This window comes from Doryrhamphus excisus, chromosome 23 (genome assembly GCF_030265055.1).
Source record: "Doryrhamphus excisus isolate RoL2022-K1 chromosome 23, RoL_Dexc_1.0, whole genome shotgun sequence".
NCBI lineage: Eukaryota > Metazoa > Chordata > Actinopteri > Syngnathiformes > Syngnathidae > Doryrhamphus > Doryrhamphus excisus.
The window spans coordinates 8,594,259-8,618,432 of NC_080488.1; the positions used below are offsets into that span (position 1 = coordinate 8,594,259).

The following is a 24,174-nucleotide window of genomic DNA, read 5'->3' on the forward strand; positions in this document are numbered from 1 at the left end:
ACCTTTTAAAATACATTTATTTAACATGGAAAACAGGAAAAGCGGTAGAAAATGAATGAATGAATAATGCAGCAGCATTACAATCAGTCTTTTCCAGACTTTCAATATTCTTGGCCGCTAAATTCCAAGTAAGTGCATAATCCCCGGGATCTGAGCTCACTCGAGTGAGTGAAAAAGGCTTCAGCTTGAATCCCGCATTTGAAGACGGATTGGGCGTTTTTTTTTTTTTTTCATCGCTAATGCTACATTTAAAAGATCAAAACAGTGGAATAAAAAAACACACTTTTTTATTTGTTTTGCATCGGATCAGAATGCATCTGACTGAAGCGCAGTGAGCACGCATGTGATGCGACCATGCTGGGATACGCTTTCGAAAAGCCACAAAACAGACATATTGTGCCTGAGACTTTGGGGAAATTTCCCCCACACAGCTGACTGCTTTTCTGAAGCCAAATAGTTTTTTTGGTGAAAACATGATTTGTTTTAAATTCATTGTTAACGGGAGTACAGCTGGGTTTGTGTATTTCATGGCGAATAACTGATGTGCATGACTTTTCTGAAGGAAATATTGTTAGCTGCAGTAGCATAAGCATCTCCAAATGTCATTACATTGCAATGCAAATGCTCCAGACTTGGCTGCGTGTCGTCAGTTTCAGCTCCTCGGGTGTATTCCGTTTAAACCGGGGAATTGACATCAAGTTTAAAGGCACAAAATTCCTGAGAAATGCATAACATTTATGCTATACATTTATCTCGGCTACATTATTGTTTGTTACAGCTGCAGAGGGTTTACTCTTGAGACCCTCTGTGGCACACTTGGAGGTCTCCACCAGGAACAAACGTGGAACGCACACAGCAACGAGGATCGTCTTGTATTCTTTGCGAAAGTTTTGGTTAAGGAGGCCATATATGATGGCGTTGAGGCAGCTGTTGAAGTACGCCATGAAGTAGCTAGTGACAAAAAGCCACTGGGGTATATTCGGCGCAACTTTCTCAGGGTTTATCGCCACCGCCAGGCCGATCAAGTTCAACGGCGCCCAGCAGACGGCAAACAACACAAACACCATAAACATAGTCAGGAAGTTCCTTACGTCGCTGGGTTTTAGTTTGGTTCGTTGTTCTGGTTTCACACGATGTTTGACTTGGATCACTCTTACCCATATCCTCAAGTAGCAGTAAGACACCACCAGAAGCGGAATCAGAAAATGGATCACGACGACGGAGATGGTGTAGTATGAGCTAACAGTTTGGGCAAAAGTGCAAGAATAGATACGAGGATCGTACTGCAGCGAGCCAACAAAGAAATTGGGCACGGTGGCGATAGCGGTGAAGACCCAAGTGAGCCCCAAGTAGCAGCACGTGTTCCTGAGGCTGAACACGCGGTCATACTGCAAGCTATGGCAGATGTAGCAGTAGCGATTGATGGCGATGGCCATGATGTTGAAGATGGAGCCGATGACGCTGATTCCCATGATGAAGCCGCTCGCCTGGCAGTGCAGGTCACCCATGGTCCAGTCGTCGTGGAAGATGGCCGTCAGAACCAAAGGGTAAGGGTACAGCGCCACCACCAGGTCTGCCACTGACAAACTCACCACGAAGATGTTCCCTGGAGAAACAGAGGTCAAAAATAAACCACTCCATTCAAAACAGATGCCGTTTTATGCCCTGGGCTTTTTTTTTATTTTTTTTAACAAAGTCCAAAAAGGTTCTATCTGTGGTTCCTTTCCTCGTGTCTTCACTCCAGAGTGGAAATCTTTTCCTACCACAGCCTCCTGGAAAGAGGCACTGTGGCCTGGGGATGAATCCTACAAGCGACTGCCACCTTGACTCTTATAAATAAGACAGTTTGTTTGGCGTTCTGGGAATTCTTTTGGCCTAAAAAATGTCACTGCTGCTCCCTCAAAACATTTCTTAAAGTCTTTACAGTACATCCGGAATGCTGCTGCTCGAGTCCTGACTAGAACCAGGAAATATAACCACATTAGTCCATGACTCGGGTCTTCCTGTCACTCAAAGAATAGAAATCGGTGCCTTACACCAAAGTACATCTGATATATCAGAGCCACATAAATCATCTCAAGCTCTGAGAAGTTCCGGTAGTGGTCTACAGCAGTTGTGCAGCATCAGGACCAAACACAGTGGTCTTCCAGAAGATTCATTCATTCATTCATTTTCTACCGCTTTTCCTCACGAGGGTCGCGGGGAGTGCTGGAGCCTATCCCAGCTGTCTTCGGGCGAGAGGCGGGGTACACCCTGGACTGGTCGCCAGCCAATCACAGGGCACATATAGACAAACAACCATTCACACTCACATTCATACCCGGAGTACCCGGAGAAAACCCACGCATGCACGGAGAGATGGCCGAGGGTGGGGATTGAACCCTGGTCTCCTAGCTGTGAGTTCTGCGCGCTAGCCACTAGACCGCCGTGCCGCCTCTTCCAGAAGATGTGCAACAATATACTCAACTTTGGTAATGTTCAAATCCATCAATAATATCCTGGTCCAATGCCAGGTAAGAAAGGGTCCAGCTTCTTTCTGGTGGTTTGGAACAGTTTTGCTGCATTCAGGGTCCGCCCTTGTCTTATAAGACAAGAGTTAGTCAGTTATTATCCCTGAGAATTAATTTTGAAAGTGATTAATTCTTGAAAGTGTTCTAGTTCTTGGTCTGGTTCTATATCTTGGTCTCGGTTTAAGTGGTCCTGGCTTCATTCATTCATTTTCTATCGCTTATCCCAGCTGTCTTCGGGCGAGAGGCGGGGTACACCCTGGACTGGTGGCCAACCAATCACAGGGCACATATAGACAAACAACCATTCACACTCACATTCATACCTATGGACAATTTGGAGTCGCTAATTAACCTAGCATGTTTTTGGAATGTGGGAGGAAACCGGAGTACCCGGAGAAAACCCACGCATGCACGGGGAGAACATGCAAACTCCACACAGAGATAGCCGAGGGTGGAATTGAACCCGGGTCTCCGAGCTGTGTGGCCTGCGAGCTAACCACCGACCGTGCAGCCATCAGTTTCATATCCATCCTCACGAGGATCACTGCGTTACGCTGAAGCCTATCCCAGCTGTCTTCCGGTGAGAGGCGGGGTACACCCTGGACTGGTGGCCAGCCAATCACAGGGCACATATAGACAAACAACCATTCACACTCACATTCATACCTATGGACAATTTGGAGTCGCTAATTAACCTAGCATGTTTTTGGAAAAACCCACGCATGCACAAGGAGAACATGCAAACTCCACACAGAGATGGCCGAGGGCGGAATCGAACCCGGGTCTCCTAGCTGCGAGGTCTGCGCGCTAACCACTCAACCACTGCGCCGCCCCTATTGTAGTCATAATAACAGAAAATAAAACATTCATTTGGAATGTCGGAGGAAACCGAAAAAAAACCCACGCAAGGGGAGAACATTCAAACTCCACACAGAGATGCCGGAGTGGGGAATCAAACCCCGGTCTCCTAGCTGTGTGACCTGTGCGCTAACCACTCACAACCGTGCGAATAGTGTACTTCTTGTCTGATCTGTATACTGACACCTAGTGTAATTTGTGTAATTTGTCTCCATATGCGTCTTTTATGTGTATTTTCATTCTTTTCATGCTTGAAAATTCCAATAATATGTCACATTTACTTAAATATGCATATTTTTGCACTGATAATATAGCTTAAGGGCGTGTTCTGTCACTTTTAAACTGCATCATATTTACAATTTAGTGAGGTTATTTGCAGAAAAGGAGCAAACAAATCATATAGCAGACGCTGATATATTTAGTTATCTTAATAAGGGTGGCTTAATGCTAATGCTTTTGCAATACAGCCAAAGTAGATTCAATTGGGGCTCCACTGGCGAAGCCTCTTTGTTATCTGACACAGCGTTACAATTTGATTTCTATTTTATCTTCCTGACCCAGTACAGCTACACTGTAACAACATCAGACGTCATTTTCTGTGATTCATGCCCTCTGAGAAGATCCAGTGTCACGCAACCGTCAGCTTTGACCTGAGGAGGGACGGATAATAATAACGCTGTTTCTCTACAACCACAAAAATCACAATTTGGATTCTGGTTTTATTATGTATGTGTTTCCAATATAATATCATCACAATGTGTAAACATAAATATTCTCCATCGAGAAGGGTTGCTCTTAATCTGCAATTACTGGACTTAACAGATGTCTGCTGCATGCTGGCAAATGACAAATTGAGTTAGTTTTGGTTGTGGAGACACGTATTGTTTAGTAATCTAGCCAGCTGCTTGAAAGTCAGCCACGGTATATGAATTATTATTATTATTATTATTATTATCAAAGACCAGAAGAAATGTTAAATAAATATCTCTTGTTTTCTTGAGTGTGTGTTGAGTTGCTGATATTAAGACAGTGGTCATGTGATACAGGTGAGGATTGTAGATGACAACATGTCAAGGTCAATCTCCATCTAATAAACCTAAACAACTGCAAAAATAATAAACATATATAAATAAATAGGTGCTTGACAGCGTCCATCACTAGTCTGACCCCAGCAACTCATAAAAAAATGCATGGATGCTCCAAGTGTATTAGCTACAAAATAAAGCAAGATATCTCATCATTGTGGGTCACAGCTAGGAGACCAGGGTTCGATTCCACCTTCGGTCATCTCTGTGTGGAGTTTGCATGTTTTTTCCGGGTACTGCGGTTTCCCCCGCCTCTCGCCTAAAGACAGCTGGGATAGGCTCCAGCACCCCCGCGACCCTCGTGAGGAAAAAGCGGTAGAAAATGAATGAATGAATAATAAATGTTTAAAAACCAGAAAAATTTAATTTAATTTAATTTAAAATATTATATTATATGCATTTTTAATCTTTATACCTTTTAAATACATTATTTAACATTATTAGAGCCCTCTGGGAATGACCTAACAACCCTATAGTTATATTTACGCTTGTATTAGCCAATGTAATAATAGAAAATAAGTACTGGTTGTTTGTCTATATGTGACCTGTGATTGGCTGGCAACCAATCCAGGGTGTACCCCGCCTCTCGTCCATAGACAGCTGGGATAGGCTCCAGCACCCCGCGACCCTCGTGAGGAAAAAGCGGTAGAAAATGAATGAATGAATAATAAATGTTTAAAAACCAGAAAATTTTAATTTTATTTAATTTTATTTAATTTTATTTAATTTTATTTAATTTTATTTAATTTTATTTAATTTTATTTAATTTTATTTAATTTAAAATATGATATTATATGCATTTTTAATCTTTATACCTTTTAAATACATTATTTAACATTATTAGAGCCCTCTGGGAATGACCTAACAACCCTATAGTTATATTTACGCTTGTATTAGGCAGTGTAATAATAGAAAATAAGTATTGGTGTATGTCTATATGTGACCTGTGATTGGCTGGCAACCAATCCAGGGTGTACCCCGCCTCTCGTCCATAGACAGCTGGGATAGGCTCCAGCACCCCGCGACCCTCGTGAGGAAAAAGCGGTAGAAAATGAATGAATGAATAATAAATGTTTAAAAACCAGAAAATTTTAATTTTATTTAATTTTATTTAATTTTATTTAATTTTATTTAATTTTATTTAATTTTATTTATTTTATTTAATTTCATTTAATTTTATTTAATTTAAAATATGATATTATATGCATTTTTAATCTTTATACCTTTTAAATACATTATTTAACATTATTAGAGCCCTCTGGGAATGACCTAACAACCCTATAGTTATATTTACGCTTGTATTAGCCAGTGTAATAATAGAAAATAAGTATTGGTGTATGTCTATATGTGACCTGTGATTGGCTGGCAACCAATCCAGGGTGTACCCCGCCTCTCGTCCATAGACAGCTGGGATAGGCTCCAGCACCCTGCGACCCTTGTGGTAGAAAATGAATGAATGAATGAATGAATGACTACAATATTGTAAAGGCTCAAGTTCATCTCTACAGTGCTCTAATAATGTTCAAACCTTTATCTACAAGGTCATAAACAGGTTTTCTATTTTTTTCCACCTCTGAAAATATTTTCTTTATAAATAAGGAATCCTACTTTGTGGAGCTTCACTTATCAAGGTCGGTTCTGGAAGCAATTAATCACAATAAATGAGGGATTACTGTATGCAATAAATAAATGTATGCATTCAAGCTGCTATTTTATGGTCTTTAAAATATTTATTAGTATTTTTTTCAATTTAATTTCCATGCATGTTTGTGCGTTTCACAGCTATTTTGTAGAGCACCAGTAAAAACAGCAGAGGTCGTCTCTCAGGCTTGTTGAGATAAAAATAAAAGCATTTGTACTCTGTTCCCGAGTCAGCTCAGTGGGGCAAATCTGTCACTTTGTATTTGTGATGCTAACCTCGCTATGTGCATTTGTCATTGTGCAGAGGTTTGATTGCCGGCTGATGCTGGTGCGGGCCAGCATTAAGCGTCTGCACAGGCTGGCGAGCTGCAGCCTGAACTCTCGCTGGCTGAACCATCTCTCCTCCTTATCGTCAAGAGGATGAGGTAAGCACTAACAGCTAGGAGGATTGCTATGAAGCGGCATAGGCAACTGTTTTTATTTAGCTGACATACATTATTGAAAACACAGAATGAACTCTTACTTTGGGTGTTTAATTAACCGGTTGGAGTTGTTCTTATGTTTGCAGAACACCGTCATCCCACTGACTACTATTATTTCAAAACCCCGATATATGTATTATATACACTATATGTATATATATGTAGATACACACACATATAAATATTAATACAGTGATAAAACTTAATATTCTAGGCACACAAGGTCCGGATAATAACAATAATAATTGTTGTGACGGTCATTCATGTTAAGTTTAAACTCAACTCGGAACCCATGACATCATTTCCTGTCCATGCCTCACTCGGGTACCCGAGGGGAACACATTTATTGTAACACACACAAGCAAAAAATAATTAATTCATTCATTTTCTACCGCTTTTTCCTCACGAGGGTCACGGGTAGTGCTGGAGTCTATCCCAGCTGTCTTCGGGCGAGAGGCAGGGTACACCCTGGACTGGTGGCCAGCCAATCACAGGGCACATACAGACAAACAACCATTCACACTCACATTCATACCTATGGACAATTTGGAGTAGCCAATTAAAAAAAAAAGCATAATAACTAGGGATGTCAGTAAATTCAAATACTTAATCTCGATATATAATAACATTTAAAATCCATAGTTAACTCAGAATCAATCACAATTAATCGTAGATAGAAATAACTTTTATCTATAATAATAAGTAGGAAACCGGAAGAAAACCCAGACATGCACCGGGAGAACATGCAAACTCCACACAGAGATAGCCGAGGGTGGAATTGAACCCGGGTCTCCTAGCTGTGAGGTCTGCGCGCTAACCACTCGACCACCGTGCCACACAAGCAAAAATTATTTAAGTAATCCCTTATTTATTGTGTTTAATTGTTTCAAGACCCGCCCTTTTTGTGGGAGAACATGCAAACTCCACACAGAGATATCCGAGGGTGGAATTGAACCCAGGTCTCCTAGCTGTGAGGTCTGCACGCTAACCACTCGACCACCGTGCCGCACAAGCAAAAATTATTTAAGTAATCCCTTATTTATTGTGTTTAATTGTTTCCAGACCCGCCCTTTTTGTGGCTGTTTAATTGGCTCTAATTATGTAAAAAAAAATAATAACTCCAAAAATATCTGTATATAAGTAAGGAATCCTATACGTATATACTAAATGAACTAACTAACAAACTAACTGTGTCAGGTTATTCCACTCGGTTTCACACATACCCGACATATGATAATTAGAACCAAAAGGTCACAGGGAGATTTTTTTTCAATCAACTTCCACCCTTCCCTTGCGTCCCCACCAGCTGTCTCTTCTTGCAGGGTAATTAGCCTGTGTGTACATACAAAATATTTCCTTTTTTTTTTTTTTTACCGAACGTGTAGTGTAGTAAGTGGATATTTCCATATTCCAGGGGTGGGCAAAGTACGGCCCGGGGGCCACATCCGGACCGCCAAGTGTTTGAATACGGCCCGCCCAATCTTTCCAAAGTATTTCATTTAAACTCAACATACAACCTGGCATCATGGCCTGAGCCAACCTTTTGATGGTTTTATCAATTTCGTTTTTTGACATGGTCTGTTGTTTACAGACAGTGCTCCTGAAAAAAGGGACACAAGCACATAATAATAATAATAATAATAATTATTATTATTATTAGATTATTATAATTATTATTAGAACTATTATGATTATTATAATTATTATATTAATGCTAATTATTATATTAATTATATATAATATTATTGTTATATTTGCATATTTTACATAATAATAATATAATTATTATTTTAATTTTATTGTAATTATTATAGTATTTTATTATTTTTAAAATATTTAAATATAAATATAAAATAATAAATAATAATAGCAGATTGCATGACAATTTTACAGATACAATAATACCAGGTGGACTGTTACGTGTAAAATATATAGTCACCCCCCCCCCCCGTAAATTTTGTCATATCAATGCGGCCCGCAAGTCAAAAAGTTTGCCCACCCCTGGCATATTCAATGTGCTCCTATAGCTTTGCAGTCGATATTATAATGGAATCCAAATAAGGGACCCTTATTTTAGCCACCAAGGAGGCGCTCCGTGTCATAAACAGTATTTCTGATGATACATAAAGCAAAACAACACAACAGGGAACCATTCTAAGTCCGTATGATATGTTTGTCACTAGTGTACAAAAGAGTCACAGTACATCCCAAAACATAAAGTGACTCACTCCTTTGCTTCGGGTCTACAAGGCTGCACGCAAGTATAAAAATAAATTCTATATGTCGGCCATATTTATGGTGCATTGTGTCAGTCATGTAAAATATCAGCATGACCAACACAAATAATAATAATACACCGCAAAGGGAAGATAAACAAAGCAAAAGACTTGCATGGCTGCACATGTGGATCTCCAGGGTTTTATATTCTTTCTGTGCACGTGAGCGTCCTCAATGTGTGAGCTACCTCTCAAGGAAAGACCTTCAGAGCATAAAAAAAAGCATTATGGGCATGCCTTTATGATTGAATGATACCACTATCCATTTCTCACACGTATCCCGCTCAGGGTCACATGTCGGGAGACGTCATGCTGCAGTTCACACATTTAATTCCAGCTATGTGGATCCCGACGTAACACCACCGAGTATCTCACTTGTTTAGTGTAAGGTCATGAAAATACATCCTAATAAATCATGTTGTTTCATGGTTGAATACAGCTTTTCATTAGTCATGCATATTGAGTTTTTTCTCCCAAATTAAACATTTTCATGCATAGAAATGGCCAATAAAATACAAATATAAGGAATTTCATTCATTCATTCATTTTCTACCGCTTTTTCTTCACGAGGGTCGCAGGGGGTGCTGGAGCCTATCCCAGCTGTCTTCAGGCGTGGGTTTTCACACATTCTAAAAACATGCTAGGTTAATTAGCGACTCCAAATTGTCCATAGGTATGAATGTGAGTGTGAATGGTTGTTTGTCTATATGTGCCCTGTGATTGGCTGGCCACCAGTCCAGGGTGTACCCCGCCTCTCATCCGAAGACAGCTGGGATAGGCTCCAGCATTGGCTGGCAACCAGTCCAGGGTGTACCCCGCCTCTCGTCCAAAGACAGCTGGGATAGGCTCCAGCATTGGCTAGCGACCAGTCCATGGTGTACCCCGCCTCTCGCTTGAAAACAGCTGGGATAGGCTTCAGCATTGGCTGCCGACCAGTCCAGGGTGTACCCCGCCTCTTGTCCAAAGACAGCTGGGATAGGCTCCAGCATTGGCTGGTGACCAGTCCAGGGTGTACCCCGCCTCTCGCCCAAAGACAGCTGGAATAGGCTCCAGCATTGGCTGGCGACCAGTCCAGGGTGTACCCCGCCTCTCGCTCGAAGACAGCTGGGATAGGCTCCAGCATTGGCTGGCGACCAGTCCAGGGTGTACCCCGCCTCTCGCTTGAAGACAGCTGGGATAGGCTCCAGCATTGGCTGGTGACCAGTCCAGGGTGTACCCCGCCTCTCGCTCGAAGACACCTGGGATAGGCTCCAGCATTGGCTGGCGACCAGTCCAGGGTGTACCCCGCCTCTCGCCCAAAGACAGCTGGAATAGGCTCCAGCATTGGCTGGCGACCAGTCCAGGGTGTACCCCGCCTCTCGCTTGAAAACAGCTGGGATAGGCTCCAGCATTGGCTGGCGACCAGTCCAGGGTGTACCCTGCCTCTTGCTTGAAGACAGCTGGGATAGGCTCCAGCATTGGCTGGCGACCAGTCCAGGGTGTACCCCGCCTCTCGCTTGAAGACAGCTGGGATAGGCTCCAGCATTGGCTGGCGACCAGTCCAGGGTGTACCGCGCCTCTTGCTCGAAGACAGCTGGGATAGGCTCCAGCATTGGCTGGTGACCAGTACAGGGTGTACCCCGCCTCTCGTCCAAAGACAGCTGGGATAGGCTCCAGCATTGGCTGGCAACCAGTCCAGGGTGTACCCCGCCTCTCGCCCGAAGACAGCTGGGATAGGCTCCAGCATTGGCTGGCAACCAGTCCAGGGTGTACCCCGCCTCTCGCTTGAAGACAGCAGGGATAGGCTCCAGCATTGGCTGGTGACCAGTCCAGGGTGTACCCCGCCTCTCGCTCGAAGACACCTGGGATAGGCTCCAGCATTGGCTGGCGACCAGTCCAGGGTGTACCCCGCCTCTCGCCCAAAGACAGCTGGAATAGGCTCCAGCATTGGCTGGCGACCAGTCCAGGGTGTACCCCGCCTCTCGCTTGAAAACAGCTGGGATAGGCTCCAGCATTGGCTGGCGACCAGTCCAGGGTGTACCCTGCCTCTTGCTTGAAGACAGCTGGGATAGGCTCCAGCATTGGCTGGCGACCAGTCCAGGGTGTACCCCGCCTCTCGCTTGAAGACAGCTGGGATAGGCTCCAGCATTGGCTGGCGACCAGTCCAGGGTGTACCGCGCCTCTTGCTCGAAGACAGCTGGGATAGGCTCCAGCATTGGCTGGTGACCAGTACAGGGTGTACCCCGCCTCTCGTCCAAAGACAGCTGGGATAGGCTCCAGCATTGGCTGGCAACCAGTCCAGGGTGTACCCCGCCTCTCGCCCGAAGACAGCTGGGATAGGCTCCAGCATTGGCTGGCAACCAGTCCAGGGTGTACCCCGCCTCTCGCTTGAAGACAGCAGGGATAGGCTCCAGCACCCTCGGTGAGGTAGAAAATGTGAGGTAGAAAAAGTGGTAGAAAATGAATGAATGTAACATTTACAGGGCTGCACGGTGGACAAGTGGTTAGCGCGCAGGCCCCACAGCTTGTCGACTCTAGTTCAATTCCACCCTTGGCCATCTCTGTGTGGAGTTTGCATGTTCTCCCCGTGCATACGTGGGCTTTTCCCACATTCCAAAAACATGCTAGGTTAATCGGCGACTCCAAATTGTCCATAGGTATGAATGTGAGTGTGAATGGTTGTTTGTCTATATGTGCCCTGTGATTGGCTGGCCACCAGTCCTCTTGTTCAAAGACAGCTGGGATAGGCTCCAGCATGAATAATCCCACTTCTCAGTTGCAGCTGCCGTGCAAAGTCATGCAACTTTTCAATGTAATTGTTTCCCCCGTGCATCCATTCATTCATACATTCAGTCACTTCATGCGCATTCAATTAAGTCTGAGCTGCACAGCCTGATGGCTTGAGGCATATTGAGGCATATTCACCAAATTGGAAAAAAAGCCACAATAGTGTTTTCTGTGTAACTAAACATAGAGTTTGTTCATATCATGCTCCAGCAGGTTGGAGAAGTCAAATTGCACAATGCAATATGTTCATAACCTTTTGAAGGAAAGTGTTTACAGTCATTGTAGTTGGAGTGCTGTGTGGACAGCATTGACTGTATCTGCTTCTTTCTCTCATTTTAATGGTGTTTATGAGACAAGATGAAGATATAATGAGCACAAACTACAAACACACATTTGGGCTGAAGGGAAGCTGCCATTTATGAGAAATAGCTGGTGTCCATGTCCCCTTAATGTTAACATCAATCCCAACACTTATGTGAAAGGAAAGACAGAATGCAGGAGAAATGCAATTGTCGTCATCTTATCTGGTGTGATTTAATCCGATTATCCAAACTTCCACCCAAAAAAAAAAAAGCTTAATGTCGCAACCCAAGTGATATTCCCTGTGGATGCATCCTGTCCGCTTGAGACGCCCGGCCTGGTTTGACTCACTCAGTCCAATGACTCAATTAACCACCCCTTAGGGACACCCCAGTTTTGAGGTTTTATTCATAAGTTGCCATACAGTACAAGACTTCATGGCATCAAACGTACCCACCGATCCACATGTGCTCCTGTCATGGAGGTGCAGTCATTCTTTCCACCATCTGCTCCTTCTATCATGAGCACTTTTTTTTTTGTGAGTGTATTTTTAGTTTGTTTAACCCCACTGGGACACGCTGCAATGTTAACACCCTGTTGGCAGTACCACAGTGTCATGTGCCCCCCCACCCAGACCTTTCCAATACAAATGCATAATAGAAAAGATGGATATAAAAAGGTGGTTGTACTCATCTATTCTATCTTTTACTTTACATAAATGAACACATCTATAATAATTGTCCATACATACCCCAACACGTCCAATATGAAATTATAAAAATAGCACCCACAAGCCAAATGACTCATAACTCACTATAACTTCACACCAGAATATTATTTCCAGCTGCTGTATCTAACTAAGGTTGCTTTCATGCTGCTTGAAACAATTGCTTTGTTATCTTTTGGTTGAAATTATTATTATTATAGATCCAATATGGGTAATGACATTATACACAAAACTGGAGATTGTCATTCCCATAAAGATAATTCAAAGATTTTTGTAGTTGTAAATTAATTGATCAAACAATAAATGAATAGTAATGCAATAATTTTTCCGTCTTCAATATATTGTTATGGGCATGCCTGTCTGTTGTCCAGTCTTTTATTGTCGTTCTGTGTCATTCTGTCTTGTTCTGTGTCACCCCTTCCCTAAAGTCATAATTATGAGATAAAAAGTTTAAACTATGAGATAAAAAAAATCAAGTATGAGATTAAAAAAGTCATAATTATGAAATAAAATGTCACAATTACAAGATAATGGCATGCCCCGCCTTCTTCACTGGTGCCTTTGTCACAAAGCAGTCAGCAGTATCATACTTTTTGTCTTTTTATCTCATGATTTTGACTTTTTATCTCCATAATTATGGCTTTCTTATCTAAAAATGTATGACCTTATGTCATCATTTTGTCTTTTTGAACTCATTATTGTGACTTTTTATGTCATCATTTTTAATTTTATGTCATATTTCCATATTTTCTTTCTTCCTGTGGTCGAAATAGGCTTCTTAGGCGTAATCATAAATCCTCTAGAGCAGGGGTCTCAAACATGTGGCCCGCAGGCCGAATGTGGCCCGCATGACACTAGTTTGAGGCCCCCGCCTTGATATGAAAGTTTAATGTTAGTGCGGCCGCCGCAAGTTTGATATGGATGCTGTATGGTATCATGTACCCAGAAAAAATTATTACGTTTGATTCATGTTCATGTTAAAGGTTAAATAACTGTTAATAGTTATCCTCCCTATCCGTGTGGAAGTGGTAAGTTTTTGATATGAATGCTGTATGGTATCATGTACCCAGAAAAAATTATTACGTTTGATTCATGTTAAAGGTTAAATAACTGTTAGTAGTTATCCTCCCTATCCGTGTGGAAGTGGTAAGTTTTTGGCTATTTAAGTTTAAAGGAAATAACTTGGAGGCTACCGTTTAGGTCGCTAGCTCTCTAGTTTGCGAGTTAGCATGTGTCTCAAGACGCTGCAGTTGCGCAATATGTTGTAAATAAAAAGAGTATAAATGTGACTATAGTCGTGTTTTGTCATGTCTACAGGGCTCTAATAATGCTTTGTTCATTTTAATCTGAAAAAAATAATTTGTCTACCCACCAACTATATGTGGTTTCTTAAGTTTTTATTATTATTATTATTATATTTATTTATTACTGATTGATTGATTTTCTTTATTCTTGATTTGTTTATTCATTTTTCATCTTATTTTGTGTAGAAAAATAAAAATTAAGATATTTGAGAACAGTGGAATGTTTTATCAGAGCTTTTATTGTAGAAAATTGGAACCAAAGCGAAGTTTTTTAACTTTTTTTTTTTAATAAATGCGTTTTTTGTTGTTGTTTTTTTAAACCCGAGCTCCAGTGGCCCCCAAGTAAATTGAGTTTAAGACCCCTGCTCTAGAGGATCACTGGGGTACTCCACACAGAGATGCCCATCAATACATACGAACCACCATTCCCACCAATGGAAAATATAAAATCTAAAATAAACCTAACTTTTATGATGTTGTATTTGAGGAGGAAACCATTAAAACCACTGGGAAAACACCAAACACCAGACACACAAGAGCATGTGGAGCTTTGTTCCAGGACTTTGCCTTCCTCTAAGACGCTCACAATTAAACATTCATAAGAGACAGCAGAGGCTATAAAATGTTTCTTAAGAACAGAGCAAAGATTGTTGACAAAATTGTTAACTGTAGTACTATGACGCTGATTTGGGGATAAGATGGAGCGTACCATCAAGCATCTGCTGAGTTTCACACATGCTGATAAAATGTACTATAAACTAGCGTGTGACTGCTCTCATCAGTCAGGCCCATTAGCGATGGCTGCTCTACATCTGCAATGGAAGCCATTCCCGCAGCCCACTGACATGAATGCAATGCTTTTCATCGCTCTTGTCTGAGACCATCCGACTGTGTGATTTTTTTTATTGTTGTTGCAAAATCGATAATCAAATTGTTCCTGGTTACTTCTCGCCAAACTGCTTGTGGCCGCGGGAAAAACGGGAACACGGCGACTGTGTTATGTAATGTATTTCAAAAGGGTAAAAGCTCATTATTCCGAGCACTCTATGACCTGACATACCGCCGCCTAGTTTTGGTGGGCTCATTAGCATCATTGTACGACTCTCTCTCGCAAGACTTTACCACTTCCACCAACGAGGGGCGGTTCGTAGAGTCTTGTTTTTAATCCTTAGATGCATAAGTGGGTCAAAAATGACCATTTCAGGTTGTTTTCTTGAAATATCTTGTTAATGAAATTTTTTTTATCATTTCATATTCCAGGTGTTCCTCAAAAAACATGTTTTTGATATCATGCCGTTCACATTTTTAACTTATCTTTAAAACATTTTAAGAAATTTTTGGTTTTGTGTTACTACCCAATTAGGTTGTTTTCTTGAAATATCTTCGTAAAGAAAAAAATTTATAGTTTCATAATCCAGGTATTCCTCAAAAAACATGTTTTTGATATCATGCCGTTCACATTTTTAACTTATCTTTTATACATTTGAAAAAATTTTAGTTTTTGTGTTACTACCCCAACCTTCCATAAGTGGGTCAAAAATGACCCGGTCAGGTTGTTTTCTTGAAATATCTTAGTAATGAAAATTTTTTGTCATTTCATATTCTTGGTATTCCTCAAAAAACGTGTTTTTGATATCATGCCATTCACATTTTTAACTTATTTTTTATACATTTTAAGAAATTTTAGTTTTTTGTTACTATCCCAACCTTCCATAAGTGGGTCAAAAATGACCCAATTAGGTTGTTTTCTTGAAATATCTTCGTAAGAGAAAAAAATGTATAGTTTCATAATCCAGGTATTCCTCAAAAAACATGTTTTTGATATCATGCCGTTCACATTTTTAACTTATCTTTTATACATTTTAAGAAATTTTAATTTTTGTGTTACTACCCCAACCTTCCATAAGTGGGTCAAAAATGACCCTTTCAGGTTGTTTTCTTGAAATATCTTTGTAATTACAATTTTTTATAATTTCATATTCCAGGTATTCCTCAAAAAACATATTTTTGATATCATGCCGTTCACATTTTTAACTTATCTTTTATACATTTTCAGAAATTTTTGGTTTTGTGAATAAAAAATAACACCCCTATATAGTCACCTTTACAGTCATATTAACCAATATAGTAGACATAATAACAAAAATAATCATTTGTGCTCATGAGGGGAGATGAGTGGGTGGCGGACAGGAAGTGACATCGGGGAATTCAAAGATGAGTTTTAGCTTGACATGGGAAATTATTATTATTATTATTATGATTCTTATGTTGTTATTATTGTCCCTGAAGCCCGTCTACCAAGTCTGGTACTAAACATTATAGTAACATTACTGACCCCTTGTGGTCAGTGTGGAATACTACATATAATCACAATTAAATGTGTCTTCTTAATGCTTATATTTATATTTAAGTTTATTTAGCCATTTTTATGATTGCAAATGTTTAAATATGCTTTTTTTTTTACTAATACGCCGTATTCGATCATAACACTGCATGGTTGGAGTGAAGCTGCAAAATCCGAAGCATGAAGTGGGGCGGGTCGCCTGTACTAGAAGCGGTGCAGCCGAGGGACACACTTTGAAATGAAGATAGACTGTTGGGAATGGATGAATACAAAACTAGAATTTCAGTTGGAAATATAGGTCGGTTGTTTTTTGATGAGTTTTTAGGCCAGCAGAGAAGGCCTTGCTGGCCTTGAGCGCCTTGCCCACTAGTGTTGGATTACACTGTGTTGTGTTACTATTTACATAGCTGACGCAGCTATTGTTATCCCATCTTTTAGCCTCAGTGGCGGCAACACAATCCAGATCATGGCGAGCTAAAACTAGAATAAGCTGCCTGTGTAATCAATCATAATCTGAATATTTTATTTTTATGATGCCTGTCAATGGAAATAAAACAAACTGTGGCCGACAATATCGAAATTAAAATATGATGTAACTACTTTCTAGTGCAGGGGTGGGCAAACTACGGCCCGGGGGCCACATCCGGCCCGCCAAGTGTTTGAATACGGCCCGCCCAATCTTTTTTCTTTTTAAGTATTTCATTTAAACTCAACATACAACCTGGCATCATGGCTTGAGCCAACCTTTTGATGGTTTTATTATTATAATTATTATTAGAACTATTATGATTATTATAATTATTATATTAATGCTAATTATTATATTAATTATATATAATATTATTGCTACATTTGCATATTTTACATAATAATAATATAATAATTATTATTTTAATTTTATTGTAATTATTATATTTTATTATTTTTAAAATATTTAAATATAAATAATAAATAATAATAGCAGATTGCATGACAATTTGACAGATACAATAATACCAGGTGGACTGTTACGTGTAAAATATATAGTCTGCCCCCCCCCCCCCCCCCACACCGTAAATTTTGTCATATCAATGCGGCCCGCGAGTCAAAAAGTTTGCCCACCCCTGTTGTAGTGCCTAATAGCCTAATTGTTTATGCGGAATTCAACACCTAAGATCCAAAAAAGCCACCAAGGGACCGAAATAGGAAAAGAAAAATCACCTTCAAGCGACCGTAATAAACACCTTGCTCACCTTCACGCCACGCTTGGGATCCCTCAAGTGTATGACAGCATGATATGAGATTGTGTGTAGTGATGCAACAGTCCCTCACCTTGGCACCTCATGAGCCGTCTACAGGTCCTCATATAGGGAGGGGTGTGATTTATCAGGGATGCGGAACCAAGGATAAAGCCAAATGGAGGGAAAGAGGGTGTTATTATTTATGGAGAGATGTGACAGACGACAGGCAAGGCTGTGGAAACTCCATCACACCTCGAGGGACTCACTTTAGATAAGAGCCAGTCCAGCGAAGCCGTCAAAGGCAACTTAAGTCATATTATGAGTCTTTTTAGGCTGCGCTGCAAGAATTCCAAATAATATTCAAGTACTAAGTTGAGGCAAAAACATTATATTATGTACACCAGGGGTCTCAAACACGCGGCCTGCGGGCCACATACTAGTTTGAGGCCCCCGCTTTGATATGAAAGTTTAATGTTAGTGCGGCCCGGTGTGGGAACCGCTAACACAACCGCTAACATCCCAATTCAGACCACTATCTTAAGTATATGACAGTGTACCACCAGACCAAGCAGAAACTGTAGTAATTCTACACTTAATCAAACTTACTTAAGATTTGTCAGATCAAACCACAGTTGATGTAGAAGACTTCCGCGGAATACATTATATACACTTTTTGTTTTGACACTCTAAATCAGGGGTCTCAAACACGCGACCCGCGGGCCAAATGTGGCGCGCAGGACACTAGTTTGAGGCCCCCGCCTTGATATGAAAGTTTAATGTTCGTGCGGCCCGCGCAAGTTTGATATGGATGCTGTATGGTATCATGTACCCAGAAAAAAATTATTACGTTTGATTCATGTTCATGTTAAAGGTTAAATAACTGTTAATAGTTATCCTCACTATCCGTGTGGAAGTGGTAAGTTTTTGATATGGATGCTGTATGGTATCATGTACCCAGAAAAAATTATTACGTTTGATTCATGTTCATGTTAAAGGTTAAATAACTGTTAATAGTTATCCTCACTATCCGTGTGGAAGTGGTAAGTTTTTGGCTATTTAAGTTTAAAGGAAATAACTTGAAGGCTACCGTTTAGGTCGCTAGCTCTCTAGTTTGCGAGTTAACATGTGTCTCAAGACGCTGCAGTTGCGCAATATGTTGTAAATAAAAAGAGTATAAATGTGACTGTAGTCGTGTTTTGTCATGTCTACAGGGCTCTAATAATGCTTTGTTCATTTTAATCTGAAAAAAATAATTTGTCTACCCACCAACTATATGTGGTTTCTTAAGTTTTTATTATTTGCCTTTTTATTATTATTATTATATTTATTTATTACTGATTGATTTTCTTTATTCTTGATTTGTTTATTTTTTCTTATTTATTTTGTGCAGAAAAATAAAAATTAAGATATTTGAGAACAGTGGAATGTTTTATCAGAGCTTTTATTGTAGAAAATCTGTATATTTAATTTGTATATTTTTTTTGTTTTTAATAAATGCGTTTTTTGGGGGGGGGAAACCTGATGCGGCCCCCAGGTAAATTGAGTTTGAGACCCCTGATGTGTACAGTCTTTGTACTTTCATTCGTGCATGCATTGGAATGCATAACTAAATCCATTACATGTCTAGTGGGGTTGCTTTATGGTTGTGCATTCTTTGTTAATTTTATTATATGCGAAGTGGTTAGCATGTTGGCCACATAGTCAGGAGATATGGAATATCTGTGTGGGCTTTCTCGGGGTACTAAATCTTCCTTCCACGTTCCAGCAATATGAATATTAGGTTAATTGGAGATAAGCGGATGGATTTGCATTCAGACGATCGTCTACGATCCTGCATTCCGAGTTATTATTACTGATGATATTAATCTTGTGTGTGCAATCTGGTGGGATACAATATAGTTATCTCTAAACCTGTATTTGTGATTGTGGGATATACATTATGGTTGTCTTCAACTATACAGTATATTCAAAGTTCACAAACATGAGATATGAATACAGGAAATACGATTCTTGTTATTATTTTCCACTACAGTTTTTTCTTTCATAAAGTTGCAAATCATTTTTGTCGTCCACGACTATTCCACCATCACAACAAAAAAAAAAAAACATGGCCGAAATATGACAAACCAAACCAAAATAATAAAAAAAAAAGCATCAAAAAACTCAAATTAACTTTGTTGTATTAAAGCTTGAATTTCTGTCCCTCTTTGTGACAAAGACTCATACTGCTTTGTAGACAAACCCCCACTCTGCTTTTGCACCAAAGCCTCCTCTTTGATACTGAGGTGCAGGCCCCTAAGATTACCGTAATAACCTGTACTTATGCTAATTCAAAAATAGCACCGCAAATCCTATCGCTGGCTACAGCCTTGATTCAAAGCTTTTAAAATAATAATAATTGTATTGCATGTGTGTCAGTTAATATAATATTAATAAAAAATAATCTTTATTTTTACAACGTTTTTTTTCCACTCGCTCACCTGCATTCCTGAGCTTTTTATTCCTGAATACGGACAGGATGACGAGCACGTTGCCGAGTATGTCGACCACAATGGTGAAGATCAGCACGCTGGCCAGCGCAGTGGACAGTCCGGCAGAAGCGCTCAGCCCGGATCCGCTCTCATTCCGGGGCAAACAAGCAGCAGAGCCGTTCAGCTCTCCTCCTTCTAAATCCATCTCCCCTCAGGGTACTGCAACCATGGTGGCAATGTCCCTTCGTGTTTCAGCGGGTTAAGAAAATAAAACAAGACTTAACCGGATATAGTTTGGAACTTCCCTGTGGTGCGAATCCAAAATCTGGTGCATCCGTAGTTTTTTTTTTTTAAAGCCATTCAATGGAATAAGTTGATGTATGATAAGGTGAAGATATCGCCGGGGTGCCTTTTCTGGTGCCCGTGTGTGAGTTCTGGTTAGGGGAGCCCATGTGAGCTCGGCTCCGGTGCGTAATGGAAGGATGCGAGGCTCACTCATGCACACAGCAGTGAGTGTGAATCCCGTGTTGGCTTTTTTTTTTTCTGGCATCAATAAAGGCTGCACTTGTGTTCATGTCTCAAAGCAGATGACTTGTGAGCGCATTTCTGCGTGTGCGTGAGTGCGTGCGCGCAATCCATGCTCCTCGCAGGTCTGTGAAAATGACATCCGGAAGAAGTAACTCATGAAAAAGCGAGTCAAGTATGTGGTTTGAAAGCAATCCAGCTATTATGAATGCTGGGGGGGGGGGGGGGGGGGGGTTCTTTTAGTGAGAGAAGTCACAGCACGGAGGAGGGAAATGGCGCCTTCGTGTGTCCAAAGGAGATTCTTACAGACGAAATTGAACTTTTCTGATTCATAATAACGGATTCATGCTGAAGAAATAACCAAACATACATTAAATAAGTTGTTCAAAACACAAATTATGCTCACTTTTTACATCTATTAGTGGTGCCAGGCGAGTAATTTGCACCCGGATAGCAGGGGTCATGACCCCTGCAATAATAATAAAAATATATGATCCTTCCCGAATAAATATGTGAGTAATTAGGGTGAATTTATTCTAATTTGCTGTTTAATTTAAAGATGATATGGATATCCAAGGCTGCACGGTGTACAAGTGGTTAGCACACAGACCTCACGGCTAAGAGACCCGAGTTAAATTCCACCCTCGGCCTCGGTTCTCCCCGTGCATGCATGGGTTTTCTCCGGGTACTCCGGTTTCCTACTTATTAATATCAATAAAAGTTATTTCTATCCACGATTAATTGTGTTTAATTCTGGGTTAACTATGGATTTTAGATGTGATTAATCAAGATTAAGTATTTGAATTTACTTACATATACAATTTCCCTGACACAAATTGGTTCTAATTTGGATTAACATGGTTGTTTGTCTATATGTGCCCTGTGATTGGCTGGCGACCAGTCCAGTCCTATTCCAGCTGAAGACAGCTGGGATAGGCTCCAGCCCCCCTGTGACCCTTGTGAGGATAAGCAGTAGAAAATGAATGAATGAATGAATGTTTATTTTAAAGATGATATGGATATCCAAGGCTGCACGGTGTCCAAGTGGTTAGCACACAGACCTCACGGCTAAGAGACCCAGGTTAAATTCCACCCTCGGCCATCTCTGTGTGGAGTTTGCATGTTCTCCCCGTGCATGCGTGGGTTTTCTCCGGGTACTCCGGTTTCCTCCCACATTCCAAAAACATGCTAGGTTAATTAGCGACTCCAAATTGTCCATAGGTATGAATGTGAGTGTGAATGGTTGTTTGTCTATATGTGCCCTGTGATTGGCTGGCCACCAGTCCAGGGTGTACCCCGCCTCTCGCCCAAAGACAGCTGGGATCGGCTCCAGCACCCTCCGCGACCCTCGTGAGGAAAAGCGGTAGAAAATTAATGAATGGATATCCAAGGCTGCACGGTGTACAAGTGGTTACCACACAGACCTCACAGCTAAGAGACCCGGATTAAATTCCACCCTCTGCCATCTCTGTGTGGAGTTTAAATGTTCTCCCTGTGCATGTGTGGGTTTTCTGCGGGTAAAAGTTATTTCTATCTATGATTAATTGTGATTTATTCTGGGTTAACTATGGATTTTAAATGTGATTAATCGAGATTAAGTGACATCCGTAGATATTATGCATTTTTTTAAAAAGTTTCAGCGCATGTCACTGGGGTCCTGGCCGGGTATCAAACCCGCACCACCTGTGTACAAGTGGTTAGCATACAGACCTCACAGCTAAGAGACCCGGGTTCAATTCCACCCTCGGCCATCTCTGTGTGGAGTTTGCATGTTCTCCCCGTGCATGTGTGGGTTTTCTCCGGGTACTCCGGTTTCCTACTTATTATTATAAATAAAAGTTATTTCTATCTACGATTAATTGTGATTGATTCTGGGTTAACTATGGATTTTAAATGTGATTAATCGAGATTAACTATATGAATTTACTGACATCCCTAGTTATTATGCATTTTTTTAAGTTTCAGCGCATGTCACTGCTTGGGTATTGGGGTTCTGACCGGGAATCAAACCCGCACCACATGCTCAAAAAGATCCAGGGATTAATAACAATTTCAGGATGGTGACATAAATTGCTTCTAATTTGGATTAACATGGTTGTTTGTCTATATGTGCCCTGTGATTGGCTGTACCAAACCACACTCTTGAAGCGGTAAAGCACAAATTTAAAAAACATAAAAATAAGCATAAAACTACACAAAAATTGTAATATATTACAACTCAGTACACTGTACAAGTGTGCCAAATGAATATGCTTGTGAGTAAAAATGGGTACATAGTACTTCACTATGAGCCCAACAAAGGAAGAGGAAGTGGGGACAACATTAAAGGTGACACACAAGTGACCTAAAAAAAAAAAAAAAAGTAGCAATGAATCACAAGCCACTTGGAGTAAAGTGAAAGAAACGTAGGAAGATGGGATTAAAAATAGATTGTTGTCAATGTCGGAGAGGTCATTTTCGCTGATGGTCTTGGATGGAATATTCTCCTTGGATGATCTCAGAAGCTGCTGGTGTGGAAATGATTCAACAGAAAAGCTAAGTGACTCCACATTTATTGTCTGTTTCTACCAAAAGTGTCAAGTGGTTAGCATGTAGGCCATCTGCTTGGGTTTTCTCCTGGTATTCCGGTTTCCTCCCACATCCCTAAAAACATACATGTTAAGTTAATTGGCTAATACAAATATATACATTTTTTTTTACCTGCTTACAATTGAACTGCTCAGAAAGTAGGCAAGCAACTGTACTCTTCCATTTGTGCGCTTCATTCAATTCCTACCTCATCTTTAATTCAGTCATAGTCGGCCCTGACAATTATTAATCACTCTCTGCAAGCTTCTGTTTTCCCTGTACACTGCATGCCTCGCTGCACTAGGCTTTTTGCAAAAAAAAAAAAAAACATCTTTGATGCGGCAACACTTAGTGCACACAGAATTTGTATATAGAGTCTCTGGAATATTTCAAGTGAATCTAATAGATACAAGATGACATATGGTGTAGGATTTGACTCACAGTCCATTTGGGATGAGATGGAGACAGCGTCACATTTGTATTTCTTAAATATTATACTTTTTGCTACTTTCTGACCAATAAATGTAGTTAGAATGTTGTATTCTCATGTTAAACAATGCCAAAGTTTCAGATAATGACGTTTGGACATTTGAAAGTGAGCCCTAAAATGGTAATGGTTTTATTTCATTTGAACATGCATCAGATTGCAATTGAACGCATCACATAATCAGTTCACAGTTCCACATGTCCAAAAGGAGTAGGAAGAAGCAAAACTTATTAAATCCTACCCCTCCATCTGGTACTTTTACAATCAGTAACTGTTACATTTGTTCACTTCCTGCTTTCCCAATATAATTTAAGAATTATTTTTTACTTTATTTTATTAATTATTTTTTTTACACATACCGAAGTACAAGGTGATGTGACCATACAATTACATAATGGGTACCATAGTAAGTGTCAATATAGTATATAATAGTATATATAGTCAATATAGTCTTCATCCTTGTATTTAGCAAACATCAACTGCTTGTATTGTTTCTTGAATTGCCTCATCGTTGTGCATTGTTTGATTTCCTTACTCAATCCATTCCATAGTTTGATTCCACATACTGAAATGCTATGGCTAGCATAACGTAGTCCTAGCATATAAGTGT

At 40.4% G+C, this 24,174-nt stretch overlaps 1 protein-coding gene across 1 annotated transcript; it reads right to left on the reverse strand.

Moving 5' to 3' along the window:
- Positions 1 to 238: 238 nt before the first annotated feature.
- Positions 239 to 20,660, reverse strand: mtnr1c (melatonin receptor 1C). Its single transcript, XM_058063843.1, has 2 exons — positions 19,994 to 20,660; positions 239 to 1,606 (listed from the first exon to the last, which is right to left on the reverse strand). The coding sequence occupies exons 1-2, from the start codon at positions 20,187 to 20,189 to the stop codon at positions 741 to 743; spliced, it is 1,062 nt and encodes a 353-aa protein (XP_057919826.1). The 5' UTR covers positions 20,190 to 20,660; the 3' UTR covers positions 239 to 740.
- Positions 20,661 to 24,174: the final 3,514 nt, after the last annotated feature.

Coding starts and splice junctions, on each gene's coding strand:
- mtnr1c (XM_058063843.1), bottom strand. CDS start 20,189: ATGGATTTAGAAGGAGGAGAGCTGAACGGCTCTGCTGCTTGTTTGCCC. Junction 1,607..19,993: donor TAAAAAGCTCAGGAATGCAG/GTGAGCGAGTGG, acceptor CTGTTTCTCCAG/GGAACATCTTCGTGGTGAGT.